Consider the following 19,701-nt stretch of genomic DNA (forward strand, 5'->3'; position numbering starts at 1 on the left):
CCCACCCCCTTTCCAGCCTTAGGTCTCATCTCACTGCATTTCTTGGGAACTTCCTGCTTGCTATGGCTTAGGCTTCCAACCCTTTGCAGTCCTTCTTCCACTGGGAACTCTCTTCCCCCACTCTTACAACTAACTTCTATTCACCCTCTAAAAACACAGGATACTGCTGTCACCTCCTTTAGGCCTTCCCCAGGGCCACAGTGAGTCTGTGACAACTCTGCTGTGGGTGACTTGGGTATTTCTCTGGTTTGTCCAGGATGTTGAGATCAGGCAGAGCCCTCTGACCACCAGGGTCAGTGAACTCTCCTTGCTGTGTCCCTGAGCCCAGGGGGTCTCACTGTGAGTCCAATACCCACATGGCAAGAATTACAAGATTTCTTACTGATCAACTTCCATATGGTCATTTCCTAAGTCCACAGGGTTATCCCATTCCTTAGAGCATGGGAGAGGATGAAGGCGGTGATGGTATGTGTTACATCCTCCATGTCAATCCACAGCATCACGAGGTAGTTGAGACGAGGGTCCGAGAACCCTGGGTGCTCTCTACAGCTGTAGCTCAGGCAGGCGGTTCCATCTTCCATTCACGCAGCCATGGCTGGAACCTACCCCGTCATAGGCACTCACCCGGGTTGGGGCTCATCGTCCTCTTGGAATGGACTCCTCAGAACCCACCCCAGCCATAGACTTAAGATACCACACTCTAGATACAGGAGCTGAGACAGAGGCCCGGTGTGTAAGAAATCTTGATTATTCAAATTTATTACCATCAAGAAGTATGCAATGATGCTGTAGTTTTTCTTAACAAATAGAAAACAGACTGTGTACAACAGTGAACTCTACAGCACTAGCATCCACAAGGTAAAAATGAATGTTTCATCCAACACCACCAACCCCGGGCTGCTGATCTTGACTTAGCCTAGCTATATCTGGGGACGTCGGCATCGAGTCCCTCGGCTAAAACAGCTATGCACCCTTCCCCGCCCCCACTTACCTATCTAGATAGTGCTGCCCAGAGGAAGAGACCCTCTCCCTGCCCCTCAGCAAGCTGAGATAAGAGGACTGAGTATAGTACCATGGATACAAGTCCAGTAGTCTTGCCACATTGGTTTGTGAGGGCAACTTGAAGAAGTGGGAAGAGCGGGTCATGGGGGGATTTGAAGACAGCTGCAATCCAGGAGAGAAAGCATCTGTCCAGCTGAGGACAGACATGTGCTACCAGGCCCACTGGCCTAGACCTGAAGGGCCAGCCACGCCCCCGCTGGGCCCTGAGGTGTGTGGGGCGTGGCACAGGCCCTTACCTGTGCCATTCATTTCCCAAGGTGGCCAGAACCCACAGCCTACAAACACCTGCCACACTGCGACGCTGGGGATGATAGCGAGACTCTGTGGGCCCATGGCGAGCCCCAGGCACATTGAGTTGCCTCCCACTTCAAATCTGAAGTAGAGGCCAGGGGATGAATCTTTATTTCTTTTCTTAAAAAAAAATATTTTTATGTTTTTTTTTCTTTTTTTTTTGATTTTTGTTTTTTGAACCTTTGCAAACACGATGGTGATGAGGAACGCCTTGCCAGGCTCCCCCCAGACACGTCTGTGGTTGAAGGCTATGAATGTTAAATGCACACTGGGGAATGTGTTTCCTATCGCCTCCCCGCCCACCACTGTCTGTGGGGCCTAAAAAAAGGCTCTCAAGGAAAAACAAAACCTAAAACAAACAAAATAAAGTGTTTCCCTGCATTTGGCTGGAATAGGATCTCGTCTGAAAGGCTGGAGGACAGCAGGAGTTGCTGCCTCCTGGGCCACAGCAGACTTGCTCAGGTAGGGCCCTAGCTCTGCACAAGGAAGGCGTGTACTGTGTCCTTCCGCAGAAGTTGTACAAGAAAGGATCCAACGTGAACTCAAAAAGGAAAACAAGTTAAGTCCCAACTCCCACAGCAGCCCCATCTGCAGTGAAAGATCTGCCAAAGGAAAGTCGGAGAAGAGGCTAGGACCCCGCAGTCTACCCCGCCTAGTGTATAAAAAGTGGGGGGCTTTGCCCCCTTTTCCCACCCCATGAGAAGCATGAGAATCGCGGAGCTGAACAGAGAGCTTGAAGCGGGGCTCCACTTGGCCCGGTGGACGAGGGCCCAGAGCCAGGCTGCCAGTCTGCCCACTTGCCCAGGTGTTCTGGGCTCTCTGACTGGTGTGGCAATGTTCCCCGAAATGCTGTGATCCCAGTGGGCTGTGCTCTGCCGGCAACAGCATCCGTGCAGGAGGGCTGGACAATGGTTGGTATGGCTCAGAGGAGCTGGGTCCCCTCCGGAGCCCCTTGGGGGAGCGTCGGAGGAGAGGGGAGCAGTAGTTACGTTGCATAGTGATCAAAGCTGCCGAGGTATTCCAGGGCCGCACGGTAGCACAGCTGGTATTGGTCCTTTGAGGAAAGAGAGGGACTGGTCAGTGTGAACATGGCCAATAGCTATTCCAAACATAAGGGTCTGCGCTGCTGCAGCCAGTGGCCTCTGTTGGCTAAGAGCCGATGCTGGACTCCGAGAACTACCCAGGCACTCTCCAGTTGAAGCCTCGAAAGGCCATTTCACCCTTTTGCCTCTCCCAGGCCTGTGTTCACCTCTGCTACTCAAACCACACGTCTGTACCCAGACTCACTGTCTTACACAGACTGCTGTGCCTAACTCTGACCCCAAAGGCAACATGACACGCTAGCGCTCAGGAAGGGGTTACCGAATGAACACAGCTTACTCTCTGTCCCTTACACGCCATGTGGAACAAGTAATACCACACAGCTATAACGTGAACAATACACGTGGGCCAGCTGCATGTGCAGCTGTGGGTTCTAGTGCAGACCCTTGGGTCCCTCCCCCTGGTCTGCATACCTCTGTCTGCACCATTGCAGGGCGCTGTGTGCGGAGGGTTTTCACGGTCTGGAACATGTCAACCACGCCCTCGTACCGCATGCGCTCCAGGACAATGCTCAGGGTGACGAACACACCGGTGCGGCCCACACCAGCACTGCTCAGAGAATGGTTGTGTCAGGAGTCCTGCTCCACTCCCACAGTCAGTCTCCCTTTGGGACTACCGTCCACCCCATACCTCCATGGGGACCGTCCCACCTGCAGTGCACCGTGATGGGCCCGTCCTGGCCAAACTGCTCCTTTGTCTTGTGCACCTGCCCGATGAAGTCGATGAAGCCTTCACCGGTTTTGGGTACTCCTTGCTCTGGCCAGTCTGTAAACTGGAACTGTCGGATTGTCCTTGACTGCCCGTCCTGGGAGAGAGGGTCAGGGGTCAGAATTAAGGTTAGTATGTTAGATAGCAGGCCCTCTAAACCAGGAGCACAATCACACAGGGACACACTCACAACAAGGACACTCTAGGAGGTAACGCAAACAGCTCGCCCACGACTCAGATCCCTGCAGTGTCTTGGGGTAGATGGAGTCACGTGTGCTCAGGTAGCTCAAGGGACACGTTTGTGTGCATATTCTTTGGCTGGCACTCACCCGGGCATCTGTGACTTTGAATTCACGCAGGATATACTGGGGCATGTTGTACTCAGCCATCGGATCAACCACGAAGTATTGATAGCGAGCGGAGCGCTCTGCTGGCCAGTACTGGTGACATTTCTCCTATGGATAGAACACCGGGCACCGCCCACGATCAGGTGGGGAGGCCAGGCGAAGAGAATGCCACGTTTCAGAGGACTTTGGGACGGGGTGCCTCAGGGGTTGGTAAAAAGGTCCGAGGTTATGCTGATGGGGAGTTGGGGCGTGAGAGCAGAGAGTGAAAGAGGTATGCCTTTCCCAAGGGTAGCTGGTGTCCTCCCTGGTATGAGAGGGGCCCTAGGGGAAGGGGTGGGCTCACCCTGCCCATCTCCCGAAGCTTGGTCAGCATGACGATGATGGTGGAATTGTGCTCCCATAACATGCGCCAGAAGTCCTCGGTGCTCTCTGTCAGAGGCCCCTGTGTAGCTATGTAGGCCTTCTGCTGTCTGGGTGACATAAGACTTGACATGCTGGAGGTGCTACTGCCCCCGCCTATCCCGACACTGCCTAGCTCCTCAGAGAGCCGTCCTCCTCCAGGGAGCCCTCACGTCTGTCCCCGGCTCACTCTGACGTTTTGGATTAGCTCTGAACTCTCCCAACCAGAAGCAGACCAAGGTACCAGAAAAGGGGGGGGGACACGGTGGGGCAGGGAGAAGCATGCCAACCTGTAACCATCTAGAAAGCTGGCATTGATGTAGTCCGAGCCCTCCACGCCACGGATGGGTTGCAAGCACACTCGGGTCAGCTCATAGGGCATGATGTTCACCAGGCGGTTCTTGAACTTGTTGCAGGGCAGGTTGGCACTAACGAAGCGCGACGTGTGGGCCTTGGAGTTGGCCAGCAACTGTGAAGAGCAAGGGTTCTTTCTGTCAGGCCTGGCCTGCTGCAGACAGGCTTCCCACGACTGACCGAGTCAGGGTCCCGGAGTCCCACCTTGAACTCAAGTTCCATGGCTGTGACGCTCTCCCCAGGAGGCACTTGGCCTAGTTTCTGGATGTGGGCATAGAGGTTCCGAGCAAGCACCTCGGTGTGTCCGCACATGGCAGCCTCTAACAGTGCCTCATGGATGAACACATACTGGTCCTCGGTCTGCACCATGTAGTTCCTTTGTGAGCGCATGCACGTCACGTGGCCATAGATGTCGACCGTCTTCTCGTGCTTCATACGCTCCAGCATTGCGTCGATGACGATGAAGCAGCCCGTGCGGCCCACACCGGCACTGAGGAGAAGAGCAGAGCTTGGGGCGGGGTCCCCTCCCCTCCCGCCCCTCCCCTATGGGGGCTGTGGACTCTCACCTGCAATGCACCACCATGGGCCCCGCATCTAGTGGGTTACAGGCCTTGACCCGTCTCAGGAAGGCCAAGATGGGAGTGGGGTACTCAGGAACGCCATGGTCTGGCCAGGCCATGAACTGGAACTGACGCAGCTCACGCTTCTCACTGGAGCCACTCTGAGAAAGGCCAACAGAGATGAGGTTTGAGGTTTGCTTGCCACAGACCCAGGGAAGGGGCCAGACCAGCCACTCTCAGGTGACACTCGGAAGCCACAGCAGACAGTCACCTAACACAGGCTCTGAGAACCCCTCATACACCTCCCAGGCCCTGACCCCATGGCTGCCCTCTGCCAGCCCATCACACTCAGGCTACAACCTAAGCGATGGAGCAGTGCTTGGGAACTCAGAGCCATACCTTATGGAGGGCAAAGGTGCGCATGGTGTATGTGGCCAATTCCACAGTGTCCACCAGGGTCACCTGAATGAGGCCATAGGTCTCAGTGCCACGGGCTGGCCAATACTGATCACACTTCACCTGGAGGGGGATGGGCAGGACAGGGGACAAAGTTATAGGATGCTCAAAGGCTCAAACAGGCAGATGCAGGGGGAAGGGCCCAGCTTACCTGGTTACACAGACCCTAGCTCCCTCCCAATTTTCACTTTCCTCTTCCTCACCAAACCGCCTCACACTAAGCTACTAGCCTGGCCCTCACTGGCTGAAGGAGGACCATAATTGAAAATTATTTATTCAACACCAGATCGCACCAGGCACATTTTCTGCCAAATTTACCCATAACGTTTATGCCCCATTTTCAAGCTCTGTAAATTTTATGTTCCAGTCAATGCTTCGCAGTGCAAAAGCAGACATCAGCAGCTCCTTCCACTAATTAACTTAGATGTGTGAACACCCCAGGAGCACTCTGGCATCTGGGGAACATGTGAATACCCCAGGAACACCCCAGAAACTGGGGAACATATTAACATTCCAGAAAACGACAGCATTTGGTGAAACATATTAACATCCCGGGAACCCATAAACACCTGGGGAACACGCTACATTACATCCCAGCAGTTCCCCTGTATCTAGGGAATGAGACAATATTCCAGGAAAACCACAGCCTTTGGGGAATCTCTTGAAAACACTCACAGGAGGTGGTACCCAGCGTCACCCCTCTCACCCGGGATTTCTCCTCTAGTCTGGTCATCATGACCACTGTGGCTGTACGCTGTTCCCACACCATCCTCCAGAAATCGCCCATGGTCTCAGGCAGCGGACCCTGTGTGGCAATGTAGGCATTCTGCTTTCGGTAGCCATCAATGTAGTTGGCATTGATATAGTCACTCCCAGGAACACCTATAGACGAAAAGGGATGTGAGAGTGTTAACCTGGGGCCCTGGACCAGCCCATTGTGCTCAGAGCATTCTGGAGAGCAGGGCAGAGGACAACAAAGGGGAAGGGGCACTGTGCCCCAGGCTCACCATCAATGGAGGTGAGGAGGACTCGAGAATGGTCATAGGCAATGACGTTTGCATAGCGGTTCTTGGGCTTGTTCACCTCTGAGTTGGAATTCTCCCATGTGAACTGCTGTCCAGGGTCAATGGACTGCCAGAAATGGAAGACACAGGGAGAGTGAGGGCCAAGTCAGGGAGGCCTATCCACGGTGCTCTGCAGCCACATAACACCTACACTCCCCAGCCCAAGTCTGAAAAGACAAATTGAGGACTCAAACTTCCATGGCAGCCCCTGCATCCAACCAGTGGAGTGAGATGATGGTGATGATGATGTGGCCACCTGGGCCGTGCTGGAAACTGTCCACACACCATGCTGCCCAGCTCTCTTCTCCATCTCTGGCTTTTTCTACTCTGTCTGTTCCCTGCCCTCCCCGCAGGCAGATCTAAGCTCCTCTGCCTCTCCTCCCTGGCTCTCTTCTCACTTCGTTGCTCAGGAAATGTTTTGTTCGCTTGTTTGGATAGGGTCTCATGTATACCTGGCTAGGTTTGAATTTACAATCTACTATACAGGATACTATTAAGGATGGCTCCAAAGTTCTCATCTTCCTACTTCCACGTTATATGTGGTGAGTGGTGGGATTAAAGTGTGTGCTACCCCACTTATGTGATGCTGGAGGAAATCCAGGGCTTTGCAAATTCTAGGCAAGCACTCTACCAATTTAGTCTCATCCATAGCCCATTCACAAGATTTTTTTTTTCTTTTCTCTCTCTCTTAAAATGCACGTGTGTATATGAATGTGTTTGTGCACCTGTGTGGTGGACAACCCTAGCAATACCCAGGACTTCTCAGTGGCCCACGGTTCACCAAGTAAGCCAGGCTGGCTAGCCAGTCGTACCATGGTGGCTTCTGTCTCTATTTCCCCACTCTGGATTACAAGTGGCCATTTTACACAGCTACAGCTGCAATCTTCACCTTTTGTAAGTCAATCTTCACTGACCGAACCACTCCCATTAGCCACCGCCACCCCATTCACAGGACTCTCCTGCTTATATCTCAGAGCTGCCCCTACTATCCCAAAGCCCCTAGACATCTCCATGCGCAAGCTTCACAGCTCTTTCCACCCCAGTCCCTTTAAAGGCCAGCTCATCTGTTTCCTGTCAAAGCAAGTTCTGCTGTGACCTCCCTCTCAGTGGACAGCACTAATCACTGACCCAGGAAGCCCAGCCAGGTTTAAAGTCCATCTTGGGAAGTCCCCAAGGCCCCTCCCATTGCTTACCACACCCCACACTCCCTTCCTTCGCCTTTCTCAACCTGCTGCGGCTGCCAGCGGCTAGCAGCGAGCTCTGCTTGGTACCTCCAGGCCTCTTCTCTTGCCCTGCTCCAACCCACTCTGTCCTTCAGCAAGAACAGTCTTTCAAAAAATGCAGATCTGAGTATCAAATTCCTGCTCAGAAGCCTCCCATGCTCTTGACTGGGTCAGGACACAAAAATGCTAACAGCCACATTTCTGTGTGAGCTCATGGTGTGCCCAGCACTGTTCTAAGCCACTGCGTGCATTTCTCCATCTCTTTATTCAAGACAGGTTTGAGTTATTGTCCTTCCTTTGTGGATGGACAGAATAGATGCCTGTATCACAATCTCCTCCATTTTGGTCCCAGCCACCTTATTCCCTAAGGAGGCTGGTTCATCACTTCTGTGAGGCCCCACCCACCGGACACACCCACCATTGTGTTTGCTATATATGATTTCAGTGCATGTTGTCAGAACCACACACTTATAGCACCGATTACTGCTCTACTTGTGTTTCTCAGTGACTGTGTCCCAAGGGCATCTGTCTCTACATGTCAGCACAGGGACTGGCACACAGTTAGGTGCTAGCAACAGTCTGACAAATGACCTACAGACCACGAAAGGGAAAGTTTCAGGAGAGCCCACAATAGATCTAGTGGTTTCTAGGACAAAGAAGGCCCTTTAAAGAAAGCTCAGACTGGAGGGACGGAGGGGAGGTGGTAAGGTGACGGCTGTGAGCAGGAGCTTATAGGAAGGATGGCAAGGCGTGGGGCAGGACAAGGGCGAATACTGGTAAAAAACAAGGAATGCCTCCTTGTCCAGAAGTCAGGCTAAATCCAGGCTGCCCAGCTGACAGGCTCTGCCTCCACAGCAGAGGTGGCACTGCTGCTATGCAGAGACATGCTCATCTGTCTACCTGCCAAGCTCACTTTTCTCCTTTGGAAGCCTGGCCTGCTGCCTTTAGGATCTACCTGGCCCCGTGCCCTCAGAAGGGCAAATCCAGCACCCAGGGATCTATCCCCCAAACACAACTCAAGAGCGGACACCTGACTAAAAGAGAGCAACCCCCTGGGTCCAGCTGAACGGATCCATCCATCACCTGTCCATCAGTCATCCTCTGAGGTGTATGATGCCAAATGCTGACAAAAGATCGGCCAGCACAGCAGAGAGACAAAGAAAGGGGGAAAGGGGGTCTCCTTATCACTTCCTTCCTTCCTTCCTTTTTTTTTTTTTTTTTTTTTTTGGCTTTTCGAGACAGGGTTTCTCTGTGTAGCCCTGGCTCTCCTGGAAATCACTCTGTAGACCAGGCTGGCCTCAAACTCAGAAATCCGCCTGCCTCTGCCTCCTGAGTGCTGGGATTAAAGGCGTGCGCCACCACACCCGGCATCACTTCCTTTCTAACAAGGCTCCCCTGACTGGATAGCCTGGGGACACCCAAATGTCCCTGACAAAGAGCTGTGGGTGGACCAGGCGCTCACTGACCCTGAAGTCTGAGTGAGGTGAACACTTGGAGGGCTTCCTGACTCCCCATCCATGAGCTACGTGTTTCTGCATGCACGTGTGATCACATGTGGGAGCGGGATGGAAGCCGGGCTGAGGACAGACCCTCCCGCCCCTCACTGACAACGGTCACCATGTGGAGACTCAGTAACGTAGTTATGCAAGACTGAGGTGTGGATGGTCATGAAGCCAGCACAGGCAATGTCTGGGTGGCTCCACTACTCTTCAGCTGTTTGACACTCGGTAACTCACATCTCTGTTTGAGTCCTGGTTTCTGGTATGTAAGACAAGACTGTGTACCACTCCATGGGGGACCAAGTAAGAGGATGCTGTCCGGTACCTGGTAAGTGCAGACCTGTTCTTGTTGGAGATTAGATATTATAGCCATTGTTACTAAATCAGTGTCTGCTTCTGTAGGCATCAAGATATTTGCCTGGGCACCTAGCAGAGCCTTCTGAAACATGTCCTAGGGTGACCACCAGAGGGCTATGGTGAGCCTATGGGCTGAGCCCAGCACCTATGAAGGCTGAACTTTGCACCTGGCCTACATCCCAACATCCTCAACCCCACTGGGACCCAGGACAAAACAAAAGCAGACTTGAATAGACTGAGGACACACGGCGGGAGTGGTGGGTATCTTACCTCATACTCCTGGGAGAACTTAAGCCCATCGTTGGCTTTGAGGCGCTCAATATTGTCTGCCAGGTCAGTGATGGGGATGGGCGGGTGGTCTCGCATACCTGGGGGAGGTGGAGCAGACACACAGGTGGCATTAATGCAAGTTCTGGTCAGGGTGGTAGAGACAACCCAAGGCATGTGTGAACATGTGTGATCATGAAGTACTCAGCACTGGTGGCATGGAGACAACAGCACATGCGGCGGCAACAGGAATGGAGAACACAAGAGTGGCTGGGCATCAGGGGAGGCCAGAGATGGAGGTGTGTGTACTGTGAGTACACAGAAGCATGTCCAGATGATCTGGTGCTGCACGGGACAACAGGGCTCTCTGCCTGTCAGGCCCTGCCTAAGAGGAACAAGAGGTTTCTTCCCACGATGACGGGGCTGCAAGCTCAGGAACGTGGCGGCAGCAGACAGGTTGGAAACTGGGCTCTTACCACACCTGTCTGAGACAGACGCCCACCCCCACCCCTCATTGATGCCAGTCACCTCAGAGATTTGGTGACCCTGTCACCCCGGGCACCAAGTGTGTGGGCAGAATGGTCATGGAGTGCAAAGACAATGGCAGAGTGGCATAGAAGTAGGGAGAGAGAGAAGCAGAGATGGGGAGGAAGATACAAAGACAGGCAAGGAACAGGACGGAGGCACACAGAGGGGTTGGCCTGAGACCAGAGGTGGCAGGGACAAGGAGATAGGGTGGGAGAGCAGACACTGGAGGAAGCCAGTGAGCACAGGAGGGGACAGAGAGAAGGGAGATGGCTGGAAGGGGAGGGAGGGGATAAAGGGAAGGGGAAAAGAGCAAGGAGAAAGTGGGGAGACGTGAGGAAGTAGAAGAGTGGAGACACACTGAAGCCAAAGTGTCCCCAAATGAACGTGGGAACTTTGAAAACTAACTTGAGATATTCGGGCAACTGGGGGCACTGGAACCTGCAGAGAAAACAAACCAAGAAAACAATGGGACAGAAGCAGAGCTCAGGAACCCTCTTTTCTGGTCACCTGGTTCTGCGGTTCAACACTGAAGGGACTGTAGGTGAAGGGCAAGAGGAAGGGGCATAGATGGAAAGAGTGGATCAGGTCCCGTTATAAGCTCACGTGTCTTCCAGTAACAGACAGTCCCTCTCCCCCAAAGAGAGAGCTTCCAAACATAGGTCTGAGTGGCCTCTGGAGACCCTATAATAGTCAGTCCAGCCCAGCCCTCAGCCCCTCAAAATCTGACCTTGGCCATTTTCAGACGGTCTCCATACTGGAAATGATCCTCCCTTCTCAGGGATGTCACGTACCCATGGTATCCTTCACACACTGATATTTGAAAAGGGCTCTGCATCCCCTTCATTGCTCTTCAACCCATGGAAATATTCCTGCCTGAAGGTTGGGTCCTACACCCCAACAAAGCTATGGGCCCCACCCTCTTGGTGTCGCACTACGCTAGCACCTGAGACAGGGAACCTTTCTGCCCATACCTCTGCCTGCATGCGCCCCTATAACACCACCATCCTGTGGCCTGTTCCCTTCTGCCTTCCTGCTCATTCTGGGAGTGTCTGTCCATTCTGAGCTTTGACCACTGCCTGATCCTTGGCGCCACTCACACTGGTGGCTTCCGGGCTGAGGTCAGCACAAAGTCCAGACACAAAGGCCTACTGCCACTTGGATATCCTCTATGGCAGCAGCCACATAACCGGCTTTGCATCCTGGTGTGAGCTCAGCTCACCTTCTGCCTTACCACCTTCAGCTTCCCAGAGTCTGTTCTTCTTCCCTCGCTTTCAACCACTTAACTGCCCGACGTCTTCCCTAGGGGCCTGCCCGCTCTCCACAGAAGCAGCCAGCTCTGCTGCTCCTCTGATGAAGACCTTCAACGACTCCCTGGTCAGTCAGGATGAAGTCTAAGCTGCTCAGCCTGGTTGTCACGGTCCTGGTCAAGAAGGCCTAGCCCTGGTTACCTCTTGGCTCTAAGGCTGCAGAAATACCCTTCAGGGGTTTAACTTGATGTACACACACAGTGTTTCCACTTAGAGCCACCTCCAACCCAACTTTCTGCATGGTGCCTACGAAGTGAGGTACCCCTGAGAGCAGCCCCCTAACCACTCTGTGCTTGCCTTCCTCGCAGATTCATGCACTGGTTACAACAGCCTGCTGGGTCCACATGGAACACTTTCTCAAGACACGTGTCTTTGGAACTCAGTCGCCATGCTGTAAGGAAGTCCAGGCTACACAAAGAGGTCAACTTGCCCACCAACTACCTACCACCGGAACAAACCACCCTAGGGTTGGCAAATGTTCACTACCAAAGGCCAGAAAAAAAGGAGTGCTAAAGGCTTGCAGATACCCAGGGTCTTTTCCACCTTCTAGTTGTCAACTGACCTTTGTAGTGTAAATGTCCCCATAAGTGAATGGGTGTGGTGGTGTCCCGGGCAAATTTTATTTGTAAAAGCAGACAGTGGGCCCTTTTTGGCACCAGACCATAACTTGCCAGCCTCACTTTATGATTCTAGTTCCCAGCTTTCAAATCTTCCAGCTAAGGGCCTACCCTGGCTGGGTATCCTACCGTGCCCTGTCCCAATTCCTGACTCATAACAACTGTGAGAGAGAAGACATAATTACTGTTGTTTTAAGCCTCTAAGGTTAGGGGTAATTTGATGCACAGTGATAACCACCTCACACAAACATAAGCCCTCGGTGTGCACACATGACTTCATTCACTCATTCCATTGTTGTGTGGTCAGGCATCCAACGAGAATCTACCACACGATAAACACAAGGACGGGTTGAGCCAGTCAGGTCCTGGAGCTACAGCTACAGAGACTGTCGCTCTCTGAGAGACACCTCTGGGGGTAGGAAGGAGTGATAATCCAGGTGGAAGGAACAGTTCGAAGTCACAGGAGAGCAGCTCAAGGGAAGGCACAGGTATTGAGCCTGGAGCTGGAACCCCACATCCTTGCACAGTGAAGCTGAAATAGCCTTCAGGAAGGGCCCCTTTAGGGAATGGGTCACCTACCATTCTGTCTGCTACAGTGTCTCACTTCTAACATAGCCTCTAACATAGCCTGGTGTGTGTGTGTGTGTGTGTGTGTGTGTGTGGTCAAGGGCCAGAGAGCAGATATAGAGACTACTTGTGCCAGAGCTGTGGGCTTCAAGAGGTCCCTTACAGTCCGTCTGTATTCAGAGCCTGGCGACGCACAGGGACGTCTGTTGTCTTTCGAAGTCTCCTAGCCTGCCTACCTGTTCAATATGGATGCCCCCATCATGTCAATCCAAAGGGAACAAAAAAGGAAGAGAAGCAGCCAGAAGTGAGCGTGCACTAAGGTCTTTTAACAGCCTGTGGGACTGAGCTGGAGGCCAAGAGGCTGAGGGATCAACCCTACCTGGGGTCTGGTAGTTAAGCCTTCGCATCTCCACAGGGTCAGAAGAGTGGGCCAACAGGGAGTCCTTTAGCCCGATAGACTGCTCGTCCTTTGATGACGGTGAATGTGTTCTCTTCCTAAAGAAGCAAGACGAGGCTAGTGAAAACTGGGAACACAGGCAGCTCCCACAGCCGCAGATGTCTTCCCACCACCCCACCTTATCCTGGGATCTCTGGGTGTGAGCCAGGGGCAGAGCAGCATCAACATGAGAGAACACAGGGTAGGAGGGGGCAGGGAGACGGCAGGTGTGGAGTGGACATGGGAGCAGTGCAGCGAGGGAGGACGGCCAGAGATGCTGGTGGTTCCTCTGGACAGGAGGCAGGTCACCGCTGGGCAGTGGCTGCTGTCCTTAACTCCACCACAGCTGATGCAGCAGAAACCACCACGAGAAAACATGCACTGGCACATGGAACACACAAACGTCATCACGAGGGGCTGGGAACCAGCTGCCTGGCTCTCGGGGCCGATGTCCAGAGTAGCAGGGGAAAGGTAGGGACAGCAGGGCCCTAGCCAAACAGAGTCCTCTCTCACTGGTGTCACCTTGCCCATCTAAAATGGACAGGGTTAGAGACAGACTACGGGGGACCACCTGCAGCTCCTGCACAGGAGTGTCTGGGGAGAACTTGGGAATATGCCCGCACATGTGTGCATCACGATGACACCTTTGCTTGCTGCTCTGCCGAGTGCAGAGATGGTCTCTCGTAGGAACTAGGATGGAGAAATGGGAGCCTAAGGAGGGTTCTGGGGAGCTCTGTGGACTCAGGGAAGCACTGGGGGTTGCAGCGTGCACATGTTCCAGGGGGAGCATCTTCTGCGGAAGGTACAGAGTTGGACTGATGGGAGTGTGATCGAGCCCGCCCCCTCGTGCCCAGGAGGATCCATCCAGAACCAGAGAAGCCTCCAGTGCTGAGCAGGCAGGCTGCGGATTAAAGCCACAGGCTAAGAGGGTTCGGTCAGAGCTCCAACCCTCCCTGCAGGCCCAAGATGTGCACAGGGAGAAGTAGAGGGGGGAGGCGTGTACAGAGAGAAGGAACGACTCCTACCTTTCTTGTTTACTAGGTCCCGAGAGACAGGCAAGGACAGAAGAAAGGAACGGTCATTGTTGCTGCTAAGCACTCAGCCCTCACATGACAAGGGAACTGTGGGGCCCTGATAAGGTACCCACAGGACATCCTCAGGGAGTTCAACTCCATGTATACACATCAGAACCCGAGTGGGGATGGTGAGGGTAAGTGGGCGGAGGGACACTGCTTAGGGACACCTATAGGTCTGTGACTGCAAGAGGAAGGAGTGAACTTGCCAGGAAGGATTATGGGGTCCAGAAGAGGGCAGGGTGACAACAGGGAAGTGGGTACTTTCATGAGGTGACACATCACACATAGCACAGGACATGTTCAACAGCCATCCATGTGCCAGTTGCTGGGGGCCCAGCACATACCCAGTGGGGTACTCTGGGGTAGATGAGGGGCTGTATAAAGACAGGAGGTCTCTGGAGCACCAGAGACTAGAAGTAAGACTGTGGAGTGGACAGGTGCCAGGCGAGGGGGCACTGGGGCTGGGGGGGGGGTCGCTGCAGGAGCCCAGGGACCAAGGGACCGTATTTATTTGGTGTAATGATGTCAAGGGAGATTAGACACATTTAACCAGGCATTTCAACTGTCAGGCTCAAAGGTTAGGCTTTTAAAAAACTTTTAAGTTTCTGTGCTACTGGGGACTGAACCCAGGACTTTGTACATGCAAAGTTCGGTACTCCACACTGAGCCATAGATCCTCACCTTAAAAAACAAAACAAGCCAGGCAGTGGTGGCACATGCCTTTAATTCCAGCACTTGGGAGGCAGAGGCAGGCAGATTTCTGAGTTTGAGACCAGCCTGGTCTACAAAGTGAATTCCAGGACAGCCAGGGCTACACAGAGAAACCTTGACTCGAAAACAAAAAAACAAAAACAAAACTTTTTTTTTTTTTTTTTGAGATAGAATTTAGCTAAGTTAGGCCCGGATCCTTCTACCTCAGTCTCTAGAGTAGCCTGGGAGACAGCAGAAGCAGGCAGATCTCTGTGAGTCTGAAGCCAGCCTGGTCTACATAGTAGGGAAACCAAGGCTATACAGTGAGACCTCGACTTAAAAATATCAGGGGATCAGGGGGAAATATCACCAAGTAAAATAACTGGAAGCGGCTTGGAAGCTGACAGGATAGTGGGGCACTTCCAAGGACAGGTGCAACAACTACCCAAGACAGGTAAGTGTGGACAGCCACGTCTGTGATGGGTCTTTAGTAAATGTCTGCTGTGTAATTCTCACGGGGATGCAGGTCTGCAACTCAGCCTGGATCTCCTGTGGGCCTAAGGAGGAGAGGAGGGCCTGGTCTGGCAATAGCTGTTACAGGGCCTTTCACTTGGTGGCAGAAGAAAAGTGCTTACAGCAGGACACCAGGAAGCAGTGGCTCCTGAAAACTGAAGATGAAAGACATGCTCACACGCACAGACATAGACAGACATGCCTCGGGACACACACAGTTCACCTCAGCCCTTCTTCATAAAGGCGGACCTGCACAGCCGTGCACACACACACAGACCCGCTGCTTCCGTCCATCCTGGCTTCTCGTAGCACCCGAGATGGCCCACTTAACACTGCACCAGAGGGTACCAGCGAGGCAGGAGGCAGGTTCTGTCTCCCAGAACCAGGCACGTCACTCACCTCTTGAACAGGAGGATGGCGATGACGATGAGTATGATGAGAATGACCGCCAGGACGGGGCCTGTCACCCACAGCATCTCGGGTTCCTCCTGCTGCTGTGCCGGCGTCACCTGGACTACAATCTCGTCCGAGTAGGGGCTGGAGGCGTAGCGCTTCTGCAGTTCAGGGAAGGAAGCAACAGCGAGGGATATGAGCACAGCAAAACAAGAACGCCCCACTCTCACCCATCAAACCCAGGGAGGGCACGGAGACCAGCGAGACCCACGTGTAGCAGGTCAGCGGGGTTACCGAAGCAACGTTAGGTCTGGTCTTCACACCCGAGGCCTAGTGTCCTCAGGAGTGTCCTAGCCCTAGGATGCTGGAGTCTCAGGATAATGCAGACCCGGGCTCTCCTAAGGTCTGAGGCTGGCCTAGTCTTGGATTAAGCCTGGGGTCTCAGGGTTCTGAGAGTCATGCCAGCTCAGGCCAACCTGGTCCATGGGTTCCTTGAGGGAGGCGAGGACAAAGCACTGGTAACTCAGATCCGGAGAAAGGGGTCGGTTGTAGAAGCCACGGTAGTTCTTTTTGTCCCCTAGGGTGAAGGTCTCAGGAAGCTCATCCACTTGGGCTGCCACATAAGGCTTCAGCCGCTCTGCTTGGCGCCGGCGCCTCCGCTCTCTCTCCTCGCCCTGCTCGATGGCCTCCAGAAGCTGGCAGAGGAGAGCACAGAGTCACACAAGGCCTGGAAGCCTCCTCCCCTGGGGCATTAGCTGCTGAGGCTGACATAGAGGTTCCCTCTCCCTGGGGACCCTCACGGGCCTGGCCTAGCCAAAGCCATTACAGGATACTTCTGACATCACAGCGAGACCCTCCTTGTAGCCTATAAGGAAGGGCGACACGAATAACCTTATCCTGACCAGAGAAATCCGTTTCCGCATGAGCTGTGAGGAGGAGACAGGTGATTCCATCTGTTCAGGAGAACTTAGGTTTAAAGTGTGCGCCTTCCATGGGCTCTGCACCACAGGCATCTCTGAGGTCCACAGGGCTCAGGACACTGAGAGCTGCAGAAATGTCTCTAGTGACTCCTATACCATGGGACTCTTACCAAACACCTCCAGGGAAGGCCCTGTAGGCCCTCCTGGAGTTTTAACAATTCTCCTGGGGATTCTACGCCTCAGAGTTCCTCTCCCCAGAGAGAGTGGCTGACAGCTAGATTCGGACTCCTGGGGCAACACTCAGGGAAAGATGGCCACTGCCCACCACGTGGCTGCCCTACTGATCTTCCCCTAGGCACCTCGTCCAGCTCCAACTCCTCTGGTGTGTTCCATCTTGGTGCCAGCAAGTTCCCGCCCACACGGTCAATGGGCACCACCACAATGTAGAACCACCTGTGTGGACAGAGCAACCATCAGAACCTTCATCGACCTCCGCTACGCTCCCGATCTGCACCAGCCTCCAGCCTCCTCTGTACCTGACTAGCGAGGGGTCCTGCACTTGAGGCATGGAGAGGGAGAAGCGGCCATCCTCTATAAAGGCGGAGGCAGGCATTGGCTTCTGGGGCAGGAGGTCCGGGGCAGTGCGGATGGACACCAGGTGCTGTAGGCCCCCGGCGCTACTGCCACGATTCATCAGGACGAAGGAGTACTCCGTGTTGGGTTGCAGGTCTGCAATCAGCTTCCGCATCGAGTGCCCGTCCACCTCCACGCTCTGTCCATTGTACAGGATCTGTAGTGGGAGGGGGAGGAGCAGCTAAGGCCTCTGGGTGAGGATCCGGCTCATAGACACACGTCTGTGTGCTCTGGGGTCGGAACAGTGACGCAGAGCAGACGTGGGAGGCAGCTCTGGTCCAGGTCGGCAGAAGTCCTACCCACCTTGAAGGGCACGGCTGACTTGTAAGAGTCGGGGACCTCCCAACTGAGCAGCACAGATGTCTTCATTGCAGCGGCCACACGGAAATTTTTGGCAAACACTGTGGAAGCACAAGGAGGGAGTGAGCTCTGTGGCTAGCCTGGCTAGGGTGAAGGGGCCCGAGTATGTGACAATGGCTGTAACACAGGAGTAGGGGAGGGAGGGGCTATGGACTCAGTGTGACAACCAAGTACCCCAGGCAACTTTACATGGCACAGTCCAACTTCCAACCCAGGTTCTTCCACAGTGAACAGTGAACCGGCTGGGGATGTGCCTGGGGCCACACCTCCGAAAGAGCATGGGTGAAAGCCTCAGCTCAGACACTGGGTCAGAGTGGCCAGGGATTAGTGGGTTGTGGTCACGAGATGTATGTGGCCACACGGACTCTGGATGTCAGTAGATTAGGCCCCAAAAGGTTAGTGCTACAGACCAAAGTAGAGCAAGCTGCACACCCCAGAATGGGATGTAGCAAAAAGAGATCAGTGGATCACAATCACAAGAGATTGGAAGGTCACGCAGATAGGTCAGTAGGTCAAGGACAGCAGAGGACAGGGCCACACACCCAAGGATGTGGTGCCTGTTCATTAGAGGTTAGCGGTCATGAGAGCGTGAAGTGTCACACAGCGGAAGCTGGTGGATCAGTTGCGAGAGGTCAGTGGGTCAAGGACAGCACAGGTCCCTAGGAGCAGTCACGCTTGGGCAGCCAATGCCATGACCACAGCACACACCTTGCTCCATAGGCATGGTCCGGGACTGGATGCTGGGGCTGAGTGGGCCGGCGCCTTTGCTGGTATGTGCACGGACCTTGATGTCGTAAGTGGTGTCTGGTTTGAGGCCCAAGAGTGTAAGGTGTATGTCGTCAGTGACATTCTGGAGCTCAAGCTGGCTGTTGATGTCACGGTAGACCACGGTATAGTTGGTGATGCGACCATTCCTCTCCGCCAGCACCGGCGGGTCCCAGGTCAGTTCCGTGGTCNATGTGGTCAGTCCTGTCACTCGAAGGTTTTGAGGAAAGCCACTGGGCACATCCTCGGGGGTGGTGATCTCTTTCTCAAACTCTTCTCCTGGGCCAGCTCGGTTCTTGGCAGCGAGCCGGAAGACGTAGGTGGCCCCTTTGTGCAGGCCGGTAACTGTAAAATGTTGGTCATCCTTTCCAAAGTCTATGGTATTGGGCCGCGCCTCGTCGGCCCGCCGGTATTGGAGCCTGTAGCCCAGCAGCTCTCCAGGCAGCTCCTTCGGTGGGTGCCACTGCAGCAGCGCGGTGTGCATGGCCGTGGTGCTGACCATCATGGTGGGCCGTCCTGGGACTGAACAGCACGCACTGGGCTCTGGTGCCGCCCTCCCTGCTGCCCATCCAGCTTTGTCCCCGAACCCCTCACTCACCTGCCCCTGTCGTAGTAACCACCTTGGGCTTGCTTCGGGCACCATCCCCCTTAGTGGTGTAGGCAGCGACGGTGATGGAGTAGGTGGTCTCGGGGGTGAGGCCGCTGATGGTGGTTTCCTGAAGGAGAAGGGGAAGGCAGGTCCCATCATACTGTATAAGAAGCAGCTAGACTATCAGTCATCTGAAGACTGGAGCCTAGGGTACCCCAGGTACACAGGACCAGGGTCTTGGGAGGTGAAGCTGGACAAATCCTTCCTCAGTGGGAGGCAGGACAGCCAGGTGGGATGTGGCCTAGGAGCAAGCCACTCAACCCAGAAGCCCCAAGCCTGGGGCAGACAGCTCATTCTTCGTTTCAGAGAAGAACAAAGGGACCATACTGTTACTTTCACGCCACTGTTCTGTGAGTGATACCTCATGAGGGCTCTACACACAGACAGAGCCTTGCATGCACCAGGCGCCCTCTATGCCTTTTGGCACGCAAATGCATACAGGCCACTGTCCCTCCAGAATTAGCTGGTGCAAGGCCACTTATAGACACACACACACACACACACACACACACACACACACACACACACACACACACACACAAATGAGAGAGAAAGAGCA

General features: G+C 54.0%; 1 protein-coding gene across 15 annotated transcripts in view; it reads right to left on the bottom strand.

Annotated features, from left to right (window-relative positions):
• Nucleotides 1-725: 725 nt before the first annotated feature.
• Ptprf (protein tyrosine phosphatase receptor type F) overlaps nucleotides 726-19,701 on the bottom strand; it is an 82,383-nt gene continuing 63,407 nt past the window's right edge. For 6 of the 15 annotated variants that reach the window (XM_029540223.1, XM_029540220.1, XM_029540227.1 and 3 more), the window contains 21 exons: nucleotides 19,092-19,209; nucleotides 18,437-19,015; nucleotides 17,672-17,769; nucleotides 17,272-17,525; nucleotides 17,095-17,188; nucleotides 16,292-16,510; nucleotides 15,822-15,976; nucleotides 13,087-13,202; nucleotides 10,622-10,654; nucleotides 9,692-9,789; nucleotides 6,286-6,409; nucleotides 5,985-6,160; nucleotides 5,222-5,341; nucleotides 4,829-4,983; nucleotides 4,467-4,752; nucleotides 4,199-4,377; nucleotides 3,853-3,979; nucleotides 3,492-3,617; nucleotides 3,105-3,259; nucleotides 2,868-3,003; nucleotides 730-2,407 (listed from right to left, as the gene is read on the bottom strand). In XM_029540223.1, coding sequence (XP_029396083.1) covers nucleotides 2,339-2,407; nucleotides 2,868-3,003; nucleotides 3,105-3,259; nucleotides 3,492-3,617; nucleotides 3,853-3,979; nucleotides 4,199-4,377; nucleotides 4,467-4,752; nucleotides 4,829-4,983; nucleotides 5,222-5,341; nucleotides 5,985-6,160; nucleotides 6,286-6,409; nucleotides 9,692-9,789; nucleotides 10,622-10,654; nucleotides 13,087-13,202; nucleotides 15,822-15,976; nucleotides 16,292-16,510; nucleotides 17,095-17,188; nucleotides 17,272-17,525; nucleotides 17,672-17,769; nucleotides 18,437-19,015; nucleotides 19,092-19,209 — 3,417 coding nt within the window. In that variant the 3' untranslated portion in view covers nucleotides 730-2,338. Of the gene's footprint in view, nucleotides 2,408-2,867; nucleotides 3,004-3,104; nucleotides 3,260-3,491; nucleotides 3,618-3,852; nucleotides 3,980-4,198; nucleotides 4,378-4,466; nucleotides 4,753-4,828; nucleotides 4,984-5,221; nucleotides 5,342-5,984; nucleotides 6,161-6,285; nucleotides 6,410-9,691; nucleotides 9,790-10,621; nucleotides 10,655-13,086; nucleotides 13,203-15,821; nucleotides 15,977-16,291; nucleotides 16,511-17,094; nucleotides 17,189-17,271; nucleotides 17,526-17,671; nucleotides 17,770-18,436; nucleotides 19,016-19,091; nucleotides 19,210-19,701 lie in introns of all 15 variants that reach the window. The other 9 variants (XM_029540228.1, XM_029540224.1, XM_029540225.1 and 6 more) reach the window with 5 other exon arrangements.

This window comes from Mus pahari, chromosome 6, assembly GCF_900095145.1.
Source record: "Mus pahari chromosome 6, PAHARI_EIJ_v1.1, whole genome shotgun sequence".
In the NCBI taxonomy this organism is placed as follows: domain Eukaryota; kingdom Metazoa; phylum Chordata; class Mammalia; order Rodentia; family Muridae; genus Mus; species Mus pahari.